The sequence below is a fragment of the Sturnira hondurensis genome, unplaced genomic scaffold (genome assembly GCF_014824575.4).
Source record: "Sturnira hondurensis isolate 20B ecotype Veracruz unplaced genomic scaffold, ASM1482457v3 Scaffold0006496, whole genome shotgun sequence".
NCBI lineage: Eukaryota > Metazoa > Chordata > Mammalia > Chiroptera > Phyllostomidae > Sturnira > Sturnira hondurensis.
Genome location: NW_028079127.1, coordinates 11,943,911 through 11,956,462, shown reverse-complemented (window position 1 = coordinate 11,956,462; position 12,552 = coordinate 11,943,911). Strand labels below are relative to the sequence as shown.

General features: G+C 40.5%; 1 protein-coding gene across 1 annotated transcript; it reads left to right on the top strand.

Moving 5' to 3' along the window:
- Positions 1–711: 711 nt before the first annotated feature.
- Positions 712–5,310, top strand: LYZ (lysozyme). The gene is made up of 4 exons (XM_037049471.1): positions 712–918; positions 1,872–2,036; positions 3,767–3,845; positions 4,391–5,310. Exons 1-4 carry the CDS (start codon positions 783–785, stop codon positions 4,455–4,457), a joined length of 447 nt encoding a protein of 148 aa, XP_036905366.1. The 5' UTR covers positions 712–782; the 3' UTR covers positions 4,458–5,310.
- The last annotated feature ends 7,242 nt before the right edge of the window (positions 5,311–12,552 follow it).

Here is a 12,552-nt window from a genome sequence, read left to right as displayed (position 1 = left end):
AATTGCTGTATGGATTTATGATCTGCTCTCAGGCAATAGCACAGAGAGATTTTCATAGATATGAAGAACTCAGTTGCCTTCAGCTCAACATATTGCTTATGGTAAAGGGGCATATTCTGCTATTCTGTAGGTTTGATTATAATGCTCTTCTACATTATGATGACCCCTATGTTCTAATGTGAAAATCTGAGGTAAGTCATTGTTGAAAAGGAGTTAGGAATGTTGTTCACATGGGGCTTATTTATAAACAAAAAAATTTATCACAGTAACAAAAAAAAAGTTAGACTAGAAATCTGGCTGAACAACATGGTGTTGGGCTATATACCTATTAAAATGACAGACAGTGTGGCATATTCTTTTGTGCAAAGAATATATAAAATAATGTCAAGTGAAAAAGATTAGACAACATAGTGTACACAGAACAATTTCATGAAATGAGTGTTAATCAAAGATCAGAGCTCATTTTCAGTTGTATAAAGTAATTCATTTGTTTTTCTTTTCTTTCTAGTTGCTTAAATGATAATAAGAGGAAGTTCCTGTTTGGGAAACAGAGCTAATACCAATTCTTCCTGAGCCAGGTCTTTAAACAATCTAATTTCTTCATTTTCCTGTAGGTTCATTCTCTTAACCTTTTAAAGTCATTGAACCAAAAACTGATTCCTGTTTTCCACGTATCTCAGAGGGCGGAACCTCCAAACCATTAGGAGAAGAAGGAAGTTAAGACGTTAAATACTGGGGCCAGGCTACGCTGGCCAGGCTAGGGGTCTAGCTTTCCAGTCAACATGAAGGCTCTCCTTGTTCTGGGACTTGTCCTGCTTTCTGTCACCGTCCAGGGCAAGGTCTTTGAAAGGTGCGAGCTGGCCAGAACTCTAAAAAGACTTGGAATGGATGGCTACAGGGGAGTCAGCCTGGGCAACTGTAAGTTAACTCTTTTTCAGATGTCCAAGTAGTCAGCCAGGTGTGGAACAGATTCTAATAGAGGATGAATAATAAAAAAGGGGTTTTGAGCAAATGGACTCTAAAAAATTTTTCTTTGAGGGTTTGTGGTCTTAAAATGGTTAAAAATATAAACTTGTTCCTTTAGAATCAGATACACTGATAAAGGAATGAGGGCATGGGTGGGGAGGTGCAAAATTCTGTGCTGTTCTAAAAAACCACAGCCCATTGGACCTTTAGAGTACCATTAAATTAACTGAAATTTAGTGAGTGCCTCAGTCTGAGTGCCTCAGACTCAGTGGCACTTGGAGGCTGACTGATGCATCTGAGCACCTGAGGAATCTCTGTCAAGTCTTTGGTACTTGATTCCAGCCATTTTTTGTGTGGAACTTGGGTTCTATCAGTCTAGAGTAATGCAGCATTTTTCTTTTTTTTAATTCCCCTGCATGACCCGGGGCTTTTAATAGCAGTTTTAAAAAAATTATGTTGAACTCTCAACACAGAGGCAGTAGGAACCTATTTCCCTTCAGTCACTGTTTAAAGAAGGATCCCTGAAATGCAGCATGAAATGACATTTTATTATTCTTACTCACTCTAGTTGATTAACTGTTTTCATTTTCTTTCATACAATCCAACAGGCACCTGTGTAAAAGCTACTTTATATTTTAGACCATACTTGACAATGTAATCACTGTATTTTTAGGTTGAATTCAGACATTTCCCCTTAATAACTATTTTTGAATGAATGAGTAAATAGTCTGATGTATATATGGATGGATGGATGGATGGATGGACAGATGAAATAGTCTTTCTGTTCTACATGTTTATACTAATAAAGCCATTAGTAAAAAAGAAATCAGCCATATAAATGAGATTATTGTATGCAGTATGTCATGTGATGTTGCTATTTGTTACTAAAAATCAGCTCTTTTCAGGGGTGTGCTTGGCCAAATGGGAAAGCAGCTACAACACACGAGCTACAAACTACAATCCTGGAAGCCGAAGTACCGATTACGGGATATTTCAGATCAATAGCCGCTATTGGTGCAATGACGGCAAAACCCCGCAAGCAGTGAACGCCTGTGGCATATCCTGCAGTGGTAAGACAGAATCTCATTTGAGCGGTGCCCCGGGACCCGGCAGGTTACACTGACAAGACAGACTCAATACAAATGGAAAGGTTTTGAAAAATTCATCAGAGACCTAGAAAAACCCTATCTCAACCTCTAGAAACTCTTTATTATCCTCCTCATAATTTCCTAAGTCAGAAATTAAGGAGCTGGTATCATAAAAGTTTTCTATTTTCTCCTACACAAGAGTCCTGGAATGACCCACACTTATTTGGGGATGTTTAGGGATAATTTGGTTGTGTGGTCCTTTTTTAAAAAGTTGTTTTTGCTTTTTAAATATGAAATATTCTAAATATAGAGACAATTAGAGAAATTTGTGTAATAAAATGTTACATGCCCATCACATACTTTAACAGTTGTTAACATTTTGCCATATTTATTTATGTGTACATATGTACATATTTTTTTGCTGAGTGATTTTAAAGTAAATTAGAAACATGATACTTCATTCCTAAATTCTTTAGCTTTCATCTCCAAAAAAATACAGTGCCTATATAATCATTGTCATATCTAACAAGGTAATGAACTAATTTGTTTAATGGGGTGAAACAAATGTTCTATTAAACTTACAAAAATAAATAATCTGTGGAATCTTTAGTGCATAAAATATTGGAGCAGTATTGTAAAATTGATGTTAAATTTTTAAATGTTAAAAATTCCTCACAGAGAAGGTTATTCTTAGAATATTCTTTTGCAGCCAGTTAATTTATTTAAAAATATTTCTGTGGTCACTGAATAAAAATTCTCACAGCCAAAAGATATATGACCACTTGTAACTTGGTATATATTCTTCTGGCATAAGTATCAATCATGCATATGAATATAAAGCTGTATCACACACATGTATATCCACAAACAGGCAAGCAATGTGTGTTTTAATGAGAATGAACGGGACTGTATATGCTGTTTTACAGTTAGCTCTTTCATACGCAATTATTTCTATTTTAACAAGTACCAATCTTTATTATTTTAAAAGGATGAATAGAATTCCATTGTATAAATAGTCTCTAATTCATTTTTTATTTTTTATTTTAATAATGTATTTTATTTATCCCACTAGATTAAAATATGATCATTTTAACATAATTTAAAATTATTAATTCATGTTCATAATAGGTCTTTTAAATCCAGTTTGTAGTCTAAGTTTGTAACACTCAATTTGGACTAGCCACATTTCAAGTGCTCAGCACATCCCGGTGATGAAATAAATATTTAAATATCATATCCCACCTAACCAGGCTTAATCTCTACTTTATTGATTCAACCCTTACTGCTAAGCACTCAGGCTGTTTCCATGTTCTGCTTTTATTAATCACAATGAAAGAAATGCCTTATGAGCATGCCTTCGGGTGCACTTTTTATTGTTGCTTTAGGGGAAATTTCTAGTAGTAGAATTGCTCATTAAAAAATTGTGAGGTTGGTTCCTCTTTTTTTATTTTATTTTTTACAGTGCCTATTACAAAGGAATGCATCACATTGGTTAATAATTCCAGAGCTTCCAATGACTTTGGTAAATGAGAAACAGAATGGTTTAGGTCATGCCAAATGGGACAGAATGAAGAAAACATTTCCCCCCAACATTCACAGATACATAGATGCATGAAAAATAATTATAGTGTCCATTCTTCAGCGTAAGGGAATAAAACTTATAATGACATTTCTGTGAAACTTGTTTTCATTCCTCACCACCTCTTTTTCAGCTTTGCTGCAAGACAACATCAGTCAAGCTGTACAATGTGCAAAGAGGGTTGTCAGGGATCCACAAGGCATCAGAGCCTGGTACGTTTTAAGCATTTAAGGGGAAAAAGCTATTTCACCCTACTGTTAGGAGAGAATCCAGAGAAGATTTTTGAAGGCCACGGTCTGCTGCTGAGAACTGAAAGTCGTAGCTTTAGACTTAATGCTAAATAAACAAAGTGTCACTTAGACGCAAAAACTTCCAACTAGTTCAGAATCTTTTCCTTTTACTTCTCAATTAATTTTAGGGGATTTCTAGAATTCTTAAGATTCTCTACGTTCTACCAGTTCCTTCTGATATTTTGAAAATTTTGGGAGTGAGATAAATGTGGAATGCACTTTGCAGTTGCTGTCAGGGAATGCCCATGCCTGTTGGGTTCGGCATTCCACGCGTTCGCGAGGGCTCTGGGAGAAGGGAAGTATTTGGTGTGCATTGCTCCACTGAGTATAGCAACATCTGCATCTATCAGTAGTCTGTATTTCATACATTGATAAAATGTTTTGTTCTCTCAAAGCATGAGGTGTGTGGGTATTACCCTAAGGACATGCTTTAACCTGATCGCTGATTGCTTTGCCTTTCCCCACAGGGTGGCCTGGAGAAATCGTTGCCAGAACCAAGATGTCTCTCAGTACGTTCGGGGCTGTGGCGTGTAACTGGCATTGTCCTTCTGCAGCTCATCTCGTCTCTTTTTCGTATTAGGAGAGTAGTTGAGTGAAAGTTGACATTACTGTCCTTCCAAACAAATCATGTTTTTACAGAAGCAGGAGCAAAATGCAATCTTTCTTCTAAGAGGCTAATGTTTCCCAATGTGTTTATAATGGGGTAGTGAGCCTACAACACCTCTTGGTTTGCTAATAGAACTAATGCTGGTGAAAATTTATCTAAACTCTTGATTATCAAATACCTCTCCAGTATGTTCAGTTCTCAATCAAAAAAATGACCCAGACTTCATCTTGAATGATATAGGTATGCCTCAATATTTGAAAAATATGTAGCAAAAGACTGTCTTAAAACACACTGATCTTATGCAAAATCTCAGTTGTGTAGGCATTTGATGTCTTCATCTGTTTGGTCGCCTCCCCAACTAGCAAACGATAAATAACCATTCTTGGTTGCACAATATATAATTTACAAAGAGCAGAGTGCCAAATGCCTCAAAATGAAGACAGCCTGAATCAAGAGTTTTGTTTTCATAAAGCATGACCTTTGGTTTAAATGTTTTCTTAGAAATGTTGCATTTATTCAGCTTTAAAAATGAACTCAGTTTGTATATCCATCTATTTTAGCCTTTTAAAGTACTCTTTTATGCATCTTGCTAATCATGAAGGAATTTGAAGAAGGATTAGATATACTGTTCCTGTTTCTTAATTTTATAAGCTTAGATTCAAGTATTATGACTAAACTGGAGGCAGATGAGTTTGCAAGCATTTAAGTAATTGCTAATCAATCACCAGTGTGAGATTATCATGTAAAAAAAAGCATTATCAATAAAGTCTTTGCAACTCATACCTTGTCTGTCTTTGTTTAGAACCCTCTAGTGTCTCTGAAGAAAAATATATAATAGAAATAAACGACTTGGACCCCTTAATATTTCCTTATATCCTCATCTGTACCCAAACAGCTGGATATTGCTGGGAAGAAATCCATAAGCATGCTGACATATCTCACTTCAAATTCACAACCACAAGTCCCATGGGGCCCTGAAGTCCGCCGGGCCATATGAGTCACTTCCCTGCGGTCCTTCACTGTCAGTGTCCCCACTCTCCAAAATAGCTATTACTGTTTTACTTTCCTTCCCTCTCTTCAAAGCCCTGACACACATCCAACCACTCACCTTCTACTCATCTCTGCTCTCAGCATCGGCCTCATATTGAGACAGGATAGTGAGAAGCTAGGAAAATTCCTTGGCAAGTGGCATAGGGAAACAGACAGAGAGCTGAACATAATGGCCGAGCAACTTACAGCCAGGTGCAGGTGGTCACCTCCCTGGACTTAGTGGTATTCTAGCTTCAGGCCCAGAAAATCAGCAAATCCAGGTGGGTGACACCAGGACCAACTGCAATGACTAAAGATGCCCTGTGCTGCCGCTGACCAGTCAGAGGAGACCATGACCTTGGAAGGCCGCACCTGGAAAAATGAATATTCTACTGAAATCCTCCCCTGAAAACTCCCCTAAGGTTTCTGCCTGCAAGAGAGAGATGAAAGCCTCAAGACAAAGGACACAGGGCATGCTCTCTGTGTTCTTCCTTTAGGGAGCAGCCTGTGCCATTGCCTTTCCCTTCTCCCCATTCCCCTTACCTTGTTTCCCCACAGGCATTCATCTCCTAAACTCTAAGGCAGTGGGGCCACTGGCTACTTGGCCCAGGCTAATCCCCTGAGCCTGTCCCCAGAGCCCCCTTTTCTCTGACTTCCCAGTGAGCCAAGGCAGCCCAGCCTAGGCTCTCCCGTCGCTTCCTCTATGCTAAGCCCTCCCTAGTTTCACTGTCCCTACCTTTAATAAATGCATCCTCACAGTCACCTGTGTGAAACAAGGGACTCTTGTGAAATCTTTCCTACATGAAGTCAAAGACCCACGCACTACAGTTGGCGTTAGGCAGACCCACACAGGGCCAGTCCCCTGTCCTGTGAGAGAATAGAAGCAATCTCATACAAAAGTCTCCCCTCCTTGTCACCATAATGGGTAATACTGCTACGGGAGAAACTCCCAGACATTTGGTTCTTCTTGCCAATGCAGTAAAGAATTTAAGATTGGGAAGCCAATTAGCCTGCAAGCAGGGTTTATTGATGATCGGTCCACATGGAAGAGAATGAGCCTTGCTAAGGTGGGGTGCAAGGCTGAAAGGCAGGTAAAGCAGGGTAAGGGTGGCAAAGGTAATGGTGGCCAAAGGTCGGGGTGGCAAGTGCCAGGGTGGTACGGCAATGTGCACATGGCCAGAGGCCTCATGTACCCTGGCCAGGCAGCCAGAGAGTCAAGAGTGCCAAGCCCAAGTCCTTTGTTCTAAGGATATATATATATATATATATATATATATATATAGTTGGCAGGGCATGGGGTGAAGTGGCTGCATACTGACTGCCAGGTAAAGGTAGTGCTAGCTTTCCAAGTCAGGGCAGAAATACCCAAAGGTATTAATGGGCTTCTTCCTTTGGGCCCTATGAGCCCTTCCAGGCCTTTGAGGCCCTGGGATGAAAGCACAGTCTCAAAGGTTTTCTTTCCCAGATAATGGAAAAGATACAGAAAATTTCAAGGACTGCTGAGTCAGTGGGTGGGACACGTATCCCTCCACCTTCCTCCCTTTGTTTCCCCTCTGGCCGCTCATTCTGAGAAGGTGGCACCTTGGGGGCTCTGGCCATGGCCACCGCATGGGAGAAAGCAACCACTCGGAACCTCCCCGCTCTGCACAGCCGGCACAGAGGCCTCCTGGTTTGGGTGTGTCCCAGAACCCACCTGGAGCCACAGATGCATGGAGCAGCCTGATAAACACCCTTCGAACACAAGTGGAGGTGAAAAAACGAAGGCACCATTTAAAAAGACAAAAAGACTAGTTTGTTGGTTCGGACGCTGTAGATGTCATTTTTTCTCACCCAATTCAGAATAAATACGGTGGTGATGTAGACCTTCCTCAGGTCAAAGTGGTAAGAATGTGTCAAGCACTTACGAACTACAAAGTATTTGAAGCCGTTCCTACCAAAGTTTTTAGGAAAGACAAAAACCCCTGCATTTGAAGGTAGTAGTTGCAGCCCTTATGGATTCACAGCAATACCTACTTAAGACAGTCGATTTGGCAAAGAGAAGTAACTACATTCACATTCCAGGTAAACAGATACATTATTTTTTTTTAAAGATTTATTTATTTATTTATTTTTAGAGGGGAAGGAGAGAGGGAGAGAAACATCAATGTATGGTTGCCTTTTTGTGCATCCCCTGCTGGTAGTTAGCCTGCAAGGAACCGGTTTGCAACCCAGGCATGTGCCCTGACTGGGAATCGAACCGCGATCGTGTCTGGTTCGCAGGCCCGCGCTCAATCCACTGAGCTACGCCAGCCAGGGCCTCCAGGTAAACAGATACATTATTTAAGTCATCTGATATCAGATGGGCAAGTTTAGAGGATCTCTGGGAAAATCTGAGTTTAAAGCCTGCTAACTCCCCTCCTGTAAACTGGAAGAACACCTTCCCCTAGGTCCACTCTTCCTTCCTTCCCTGCTGTTACTGGGAGGAAGGCTTCAGGTCCTGCCAATGGCAGCGTCTCCACATGCAATCTCCATCGCATCCCTCTCAGGGCCCTCGAGTTAGTCTGAGTGTGTCCTGCATGCTGAGTTTCTCGCTCTTTGCCGAGTCACCCCTGTCGTTGTCCAAACTGCCCCAGTGACCCCCATCACAAAGAACTTTCATTGACCCTGCACAACCCTCCACTGCTACACCATTCTCTGCTCCGTTTACAGCAACCCCTCTGGAGTGCAATGTCTCCCCTCCCCAATTCCACGCCCTCACCTCCCAGTCTCTTTCACCCTTTCTTAATCCGCCTGTTGTTCCCACTGTGCTAAACTGCAACTCCGTGACTTCTCTCATGGCTCCCTGTGGCCAATGTCAGTGACCACCCGTCTCCATTCATCTGCAAAGTGAACCATTTCATGTTTCTAGAAAACTGTTCCTCCTTTAACTNCCTTCGAACACAAGTGGAGGTGAAAAAAAGAAGGCACCATTTAAAAAGACAAAAAGACTAGTTTGTTGGTTCGGACGCTGTAGATGTCATTTTTTCTCACCCAATTCAGAATAAATACGGTGGTGATGTAGACCTTCCTCAGGTCAAAGTGGTAAGAATGTGTCAAGCACTTACGAACTACAAAGTATTTGAAGCCGTTCCTACCAAAGTTTTTAGGAAAGACAAAAACCCCTGCATTTGAAGGTAGTAGTTGCAGCCCTTATGGATTCACAGCAATACCTACTTAAGACAGTCGATTTGGCAAAGAGAAGTAACTACATTCACATTCCAGGTAAACAGATACATTATTTAAGTCATCTGATATCAGATGGGCAAGTTTAGAGGATCTCTGGGAAAATCTGGGTTTAAAGCCTGCTAACTCCCCTCCTGTAAACTGGAACAACACCTTCCCCTAGGTCCACTCTTCCTTCCTTCCCTGCTGTTACTGGGAGCAAGGCTTCAGGTCCTGCCAATGGCAGCATCTCCACATGCAATCTCCATCGCATCCCTCTCAGGGCCCTCGAGTTAGTCTGAGTGTGTCCTGCATCCTGAGTTTCTCGCTCTTTGCTGAGTCACCCCTGTCATTGTCCAAACTGTCCCAGTGACCCCCATTACAAAGAACTTTCCATTGACCCTGCACAACCCTCCACTGCTACACCATTCTCTGCTCCGTTTACAGCAACCCCTCTGGAGTGCAATGTCTCCCCTCCCCAATTCCATATCCTCACCTTCCAGTCTCTTTCACCCCTTCTTAATCTGCCTGTTGTTCCCACTGTGCTAAACTGCAACTCCGTGACTTCTCTCATGGCTCCCTGTGGCCAATGTCAGTGACCACCCGTTCTCTATTCATCTGCAAAATGAACCATTTCATGTTTCTAGAAAACTGTTCCTCCTTTAACTTCTCCTCGTTTACATCCTGTCTCACTGGTTGCTCCTTCTCACTCCCTGGCAGGCTCTTTCTCTGCCGTTTAATTTCTAATTGTGGGAGTGTGTCCCAAGGCTCAAGCTTCTAACCATTTGGTAGACTAATATTTTTCTTATTTTCTAATTTGTTTCTTCTTGCTGAAATATAACTTTGAAAAGAAAACATTTTCCCACTTTTCAAAGACATTGAAATGATCTCAATCTTTCCTAAACTGTGCAAGCACAGTACTGAGTCCTTTTATTTATTTTTTTGAATAGTTTGAGAGTAAATTATCAACACAGTGTCCAGTGGCCCCAAATCATTCAGGGTGTAATTCCTAAAAGTCTCAAAACACCATCCGAATTAGGAACTTAATGTTGATACATTACTGCCACCTAATCATCATCAGATCTCATTCAATTTCATCATTGTCCCCATAAGTACTTTGCAATAAAAAGGTCTAATTCAGAATTATGTGTTGTATTTGGTTGGCATGTTTCTCTTTTGCTTTTTGTTTTTTTTTTTTTAGTTGTCTTTAATCTGGATCATTTCTTCAGTTTTTTTTTTCTTGATTTTTAAGACTTTCACACTTTAAAAAAATTTTATTTATTTATTTTTAGAGAGAGGGGAAGGGGAAGAAAGATTAATATGTGGTTGCCTCTCATGTGGCCCCCACTGGGGACCTGGCCTTCAACCCAGGCAAGTGCCCTGACTAGGAATTCAATTGGCGACCCTTTGGCTCACAGGCCAGCGCTCGATCCACTGAGCCACACCAGCCAGGGCAAGACTTTCACTCTTTTGACGGCTAAAGGCCTGTTATGTTGTAAAATGTCCTAAGTTTTTTCTACTGCTCCCTTAATGAGATTAGGTTATGGGTCTTTGGCAGGAACAGCACAGGAGACATGCTGTGCTCTTCTCATTGCATCTTCTCAGGTGGCACGCAGTTTCCTGATTCCACTAGTAACTGATTACCCACATTATCCACTAGTAACTGATTCCAATGTTACTAGTGGGTCATGTGAAGCTATTCTGATCTTGGAGACTTTATAACCTGGAGGCATGTGGGATCTTCCCTTTATTTCCAATGTTCTAAAAGTTCACAATGATGTGCTTTCAGGTGGACCTGTCTTCATCTTTGTTCTGGGTGCTTGGTAGGATCTTTCCGTTTGAAAGTGATATTATAAGATAAATAAGATATGGTTATTGTCTTTATGGAGTTCACAAATAATTAATATATAACATGGTAAGTGTTATAATCCCTTAGGCACTATGGAAGTATAGAGTGACTAGACACCTGGAAATCAGCTGCCAGGTAAATAGGAGAAGAACTAAGAGAATGTAGCACCATGAATGTAGAACTAAGAGAATGTAGCAGTGGATAGATAGCACTGTCAGATCCTGCCACGAAGTCAAGTGAATTAAGGGGACGTGGCTAATGGATTTTAGGATAGAGAAGTCAGTAACTGGTCAGAGAGGTTTCACTGAGGGTGAAATTCAGAAGGTGATGGATTGCGGAGCCTATGGCAACAGATGGGAAATGTTGAGAGCCTTTGGCAATACAGAGGTAGAAATACGCAGGATTAAAGATGTATTTGGCTGGAAAGGTGGGTGGAGGGAGAAAGGAGAGAGTAACAGGGGATAAAAGGGAGATAAATTGTGATGGAAAGAAACATGACTTGGGGTGGTGAACACACAATACGATATATAGATGATGTATTAAGAATTGTATACCTCAAACCTATATAATTTTATTAATCAGTATAACCCCAATAAATTCAAAATTTTAAAAATGTATTTTATTTTTTTACCATTTTAAAGTTCAATTAAGTAATTTATTTTCATTATCATTGCCATAAAATATTATATTACTTACAGGTGCACAACATAGTGACTCAACACATATAGTTTAAGATGTGATCACCACAATAAGTCTAGTAACTATCAGCTCACTGTACAAAGTTATTACAATATTACTGACTACATTCCCTGGGTTGTACATTATATCCCCATGACTTATCTTATAGCTACAAGTTTGTATCTCTTGTTCCCCTTCACCTTTCTCCCACCTGTCCCCCACCTCTTATCCCTCTCACCCCTGGCAACCATCAGGTTGTTCTGTTTTGTTTGTTTTGTATTTTTAGATTCCACATATAAGTGAAATCATACAGTATTTGTCTTTCTCTGCTAGACTTATTTTACTCAGCATAATATCTTCTGGGTCTATCCATGTTGTTGCAAATTGGAAGATTTCATTAATCAGTAATATATATCATACACACACACACACACATATATATCACATCTTCTTTATCCATTCATCTGTAAATAATACTGCAATGAACATGGGGTGAAATATCTTTTCAAACGAATGTTTTTGTTTTCTTCAGATAAGTATCTAGATATGGAATTGCTGGGTCCGAAGGTAGTTAATATTTTTTTGAGGAGTCTCCATATTGTTTTCCAATTTACAATCCCTCCAACAGTATGCAAAATTCATTTTCTCCACATCCTTGTTAACACTTGCTTTTTGACTTCTTGATACTAGCCCTTCTGACAGGTGAGATTTAAGCTTGTTTAACTCTCCTCGTGGGAAAGAGCCAAAACAAGAAAGTTGAAGATATAGGGCGGATTGGGGGTGGCTGATGGGGCAAAATCCTTAAAAAAGCCAAAAAAGAGTAAGATCAGGTACACAGACTAAAGGATTGATTTTAAACTGGAAGGAGATTCCATTTGATTATACAGTACAAATCGCCAGTTATAAAAAGTCTTGGGGATGTAAAGTACAGTATAGGGAATATAGTCAATAATATTGTAACTGTATAGTGTCAGATGGGTACTGAAAAGGAAGGAGATACATAAGGAATATCGGTTCAAGCAGTGAGGTCTGAATGAAGACAACTAAAAGCTGTTCGTGGGCGAGATTCTGGAACTTGATTTCAGAATTTGAATGCTTCGGCGATGACAAGGTATTGCCTCCAAGAGCCATTTTCTCAGTCTTTAAGAAGCTAAGGCATCTGGGCTGATGGCAGACGAACAGAAGGCACTCCAGAATTTCCAAACACCGAGGCAACGAATGGCCCGCCTTGGCGCTGCTCGCAGCGCGCGCGCCTGCGCAGGGTGCTCGTCGCGCCTGCGCACCGC

Bases quoted from the DNA above. Each gene is read 5' to 3' on its own strand.
- LYZ (XM_037049471.1), top strand. From the start codon at position 783: ATGAAGGCTCTCCTTGTTCTGGGACTTGTCCTGCTTTCTGTCACCGTC. The intron at 919-1,871 runs GTAAGTTAACTC...AGCTCTTTTCAG, and splicing joins GGGAGTCAGCCTGGGCAACT to GGGTGTGCTTGGCCAAATGG. The intron at 3,846-4,390 runs GTACGTTTTAAG...CTTTCCCCACAG, and splicing joins CCACAAGGCATCAGAGCCTG to GGTGGCCTGGAGAAATCGTT.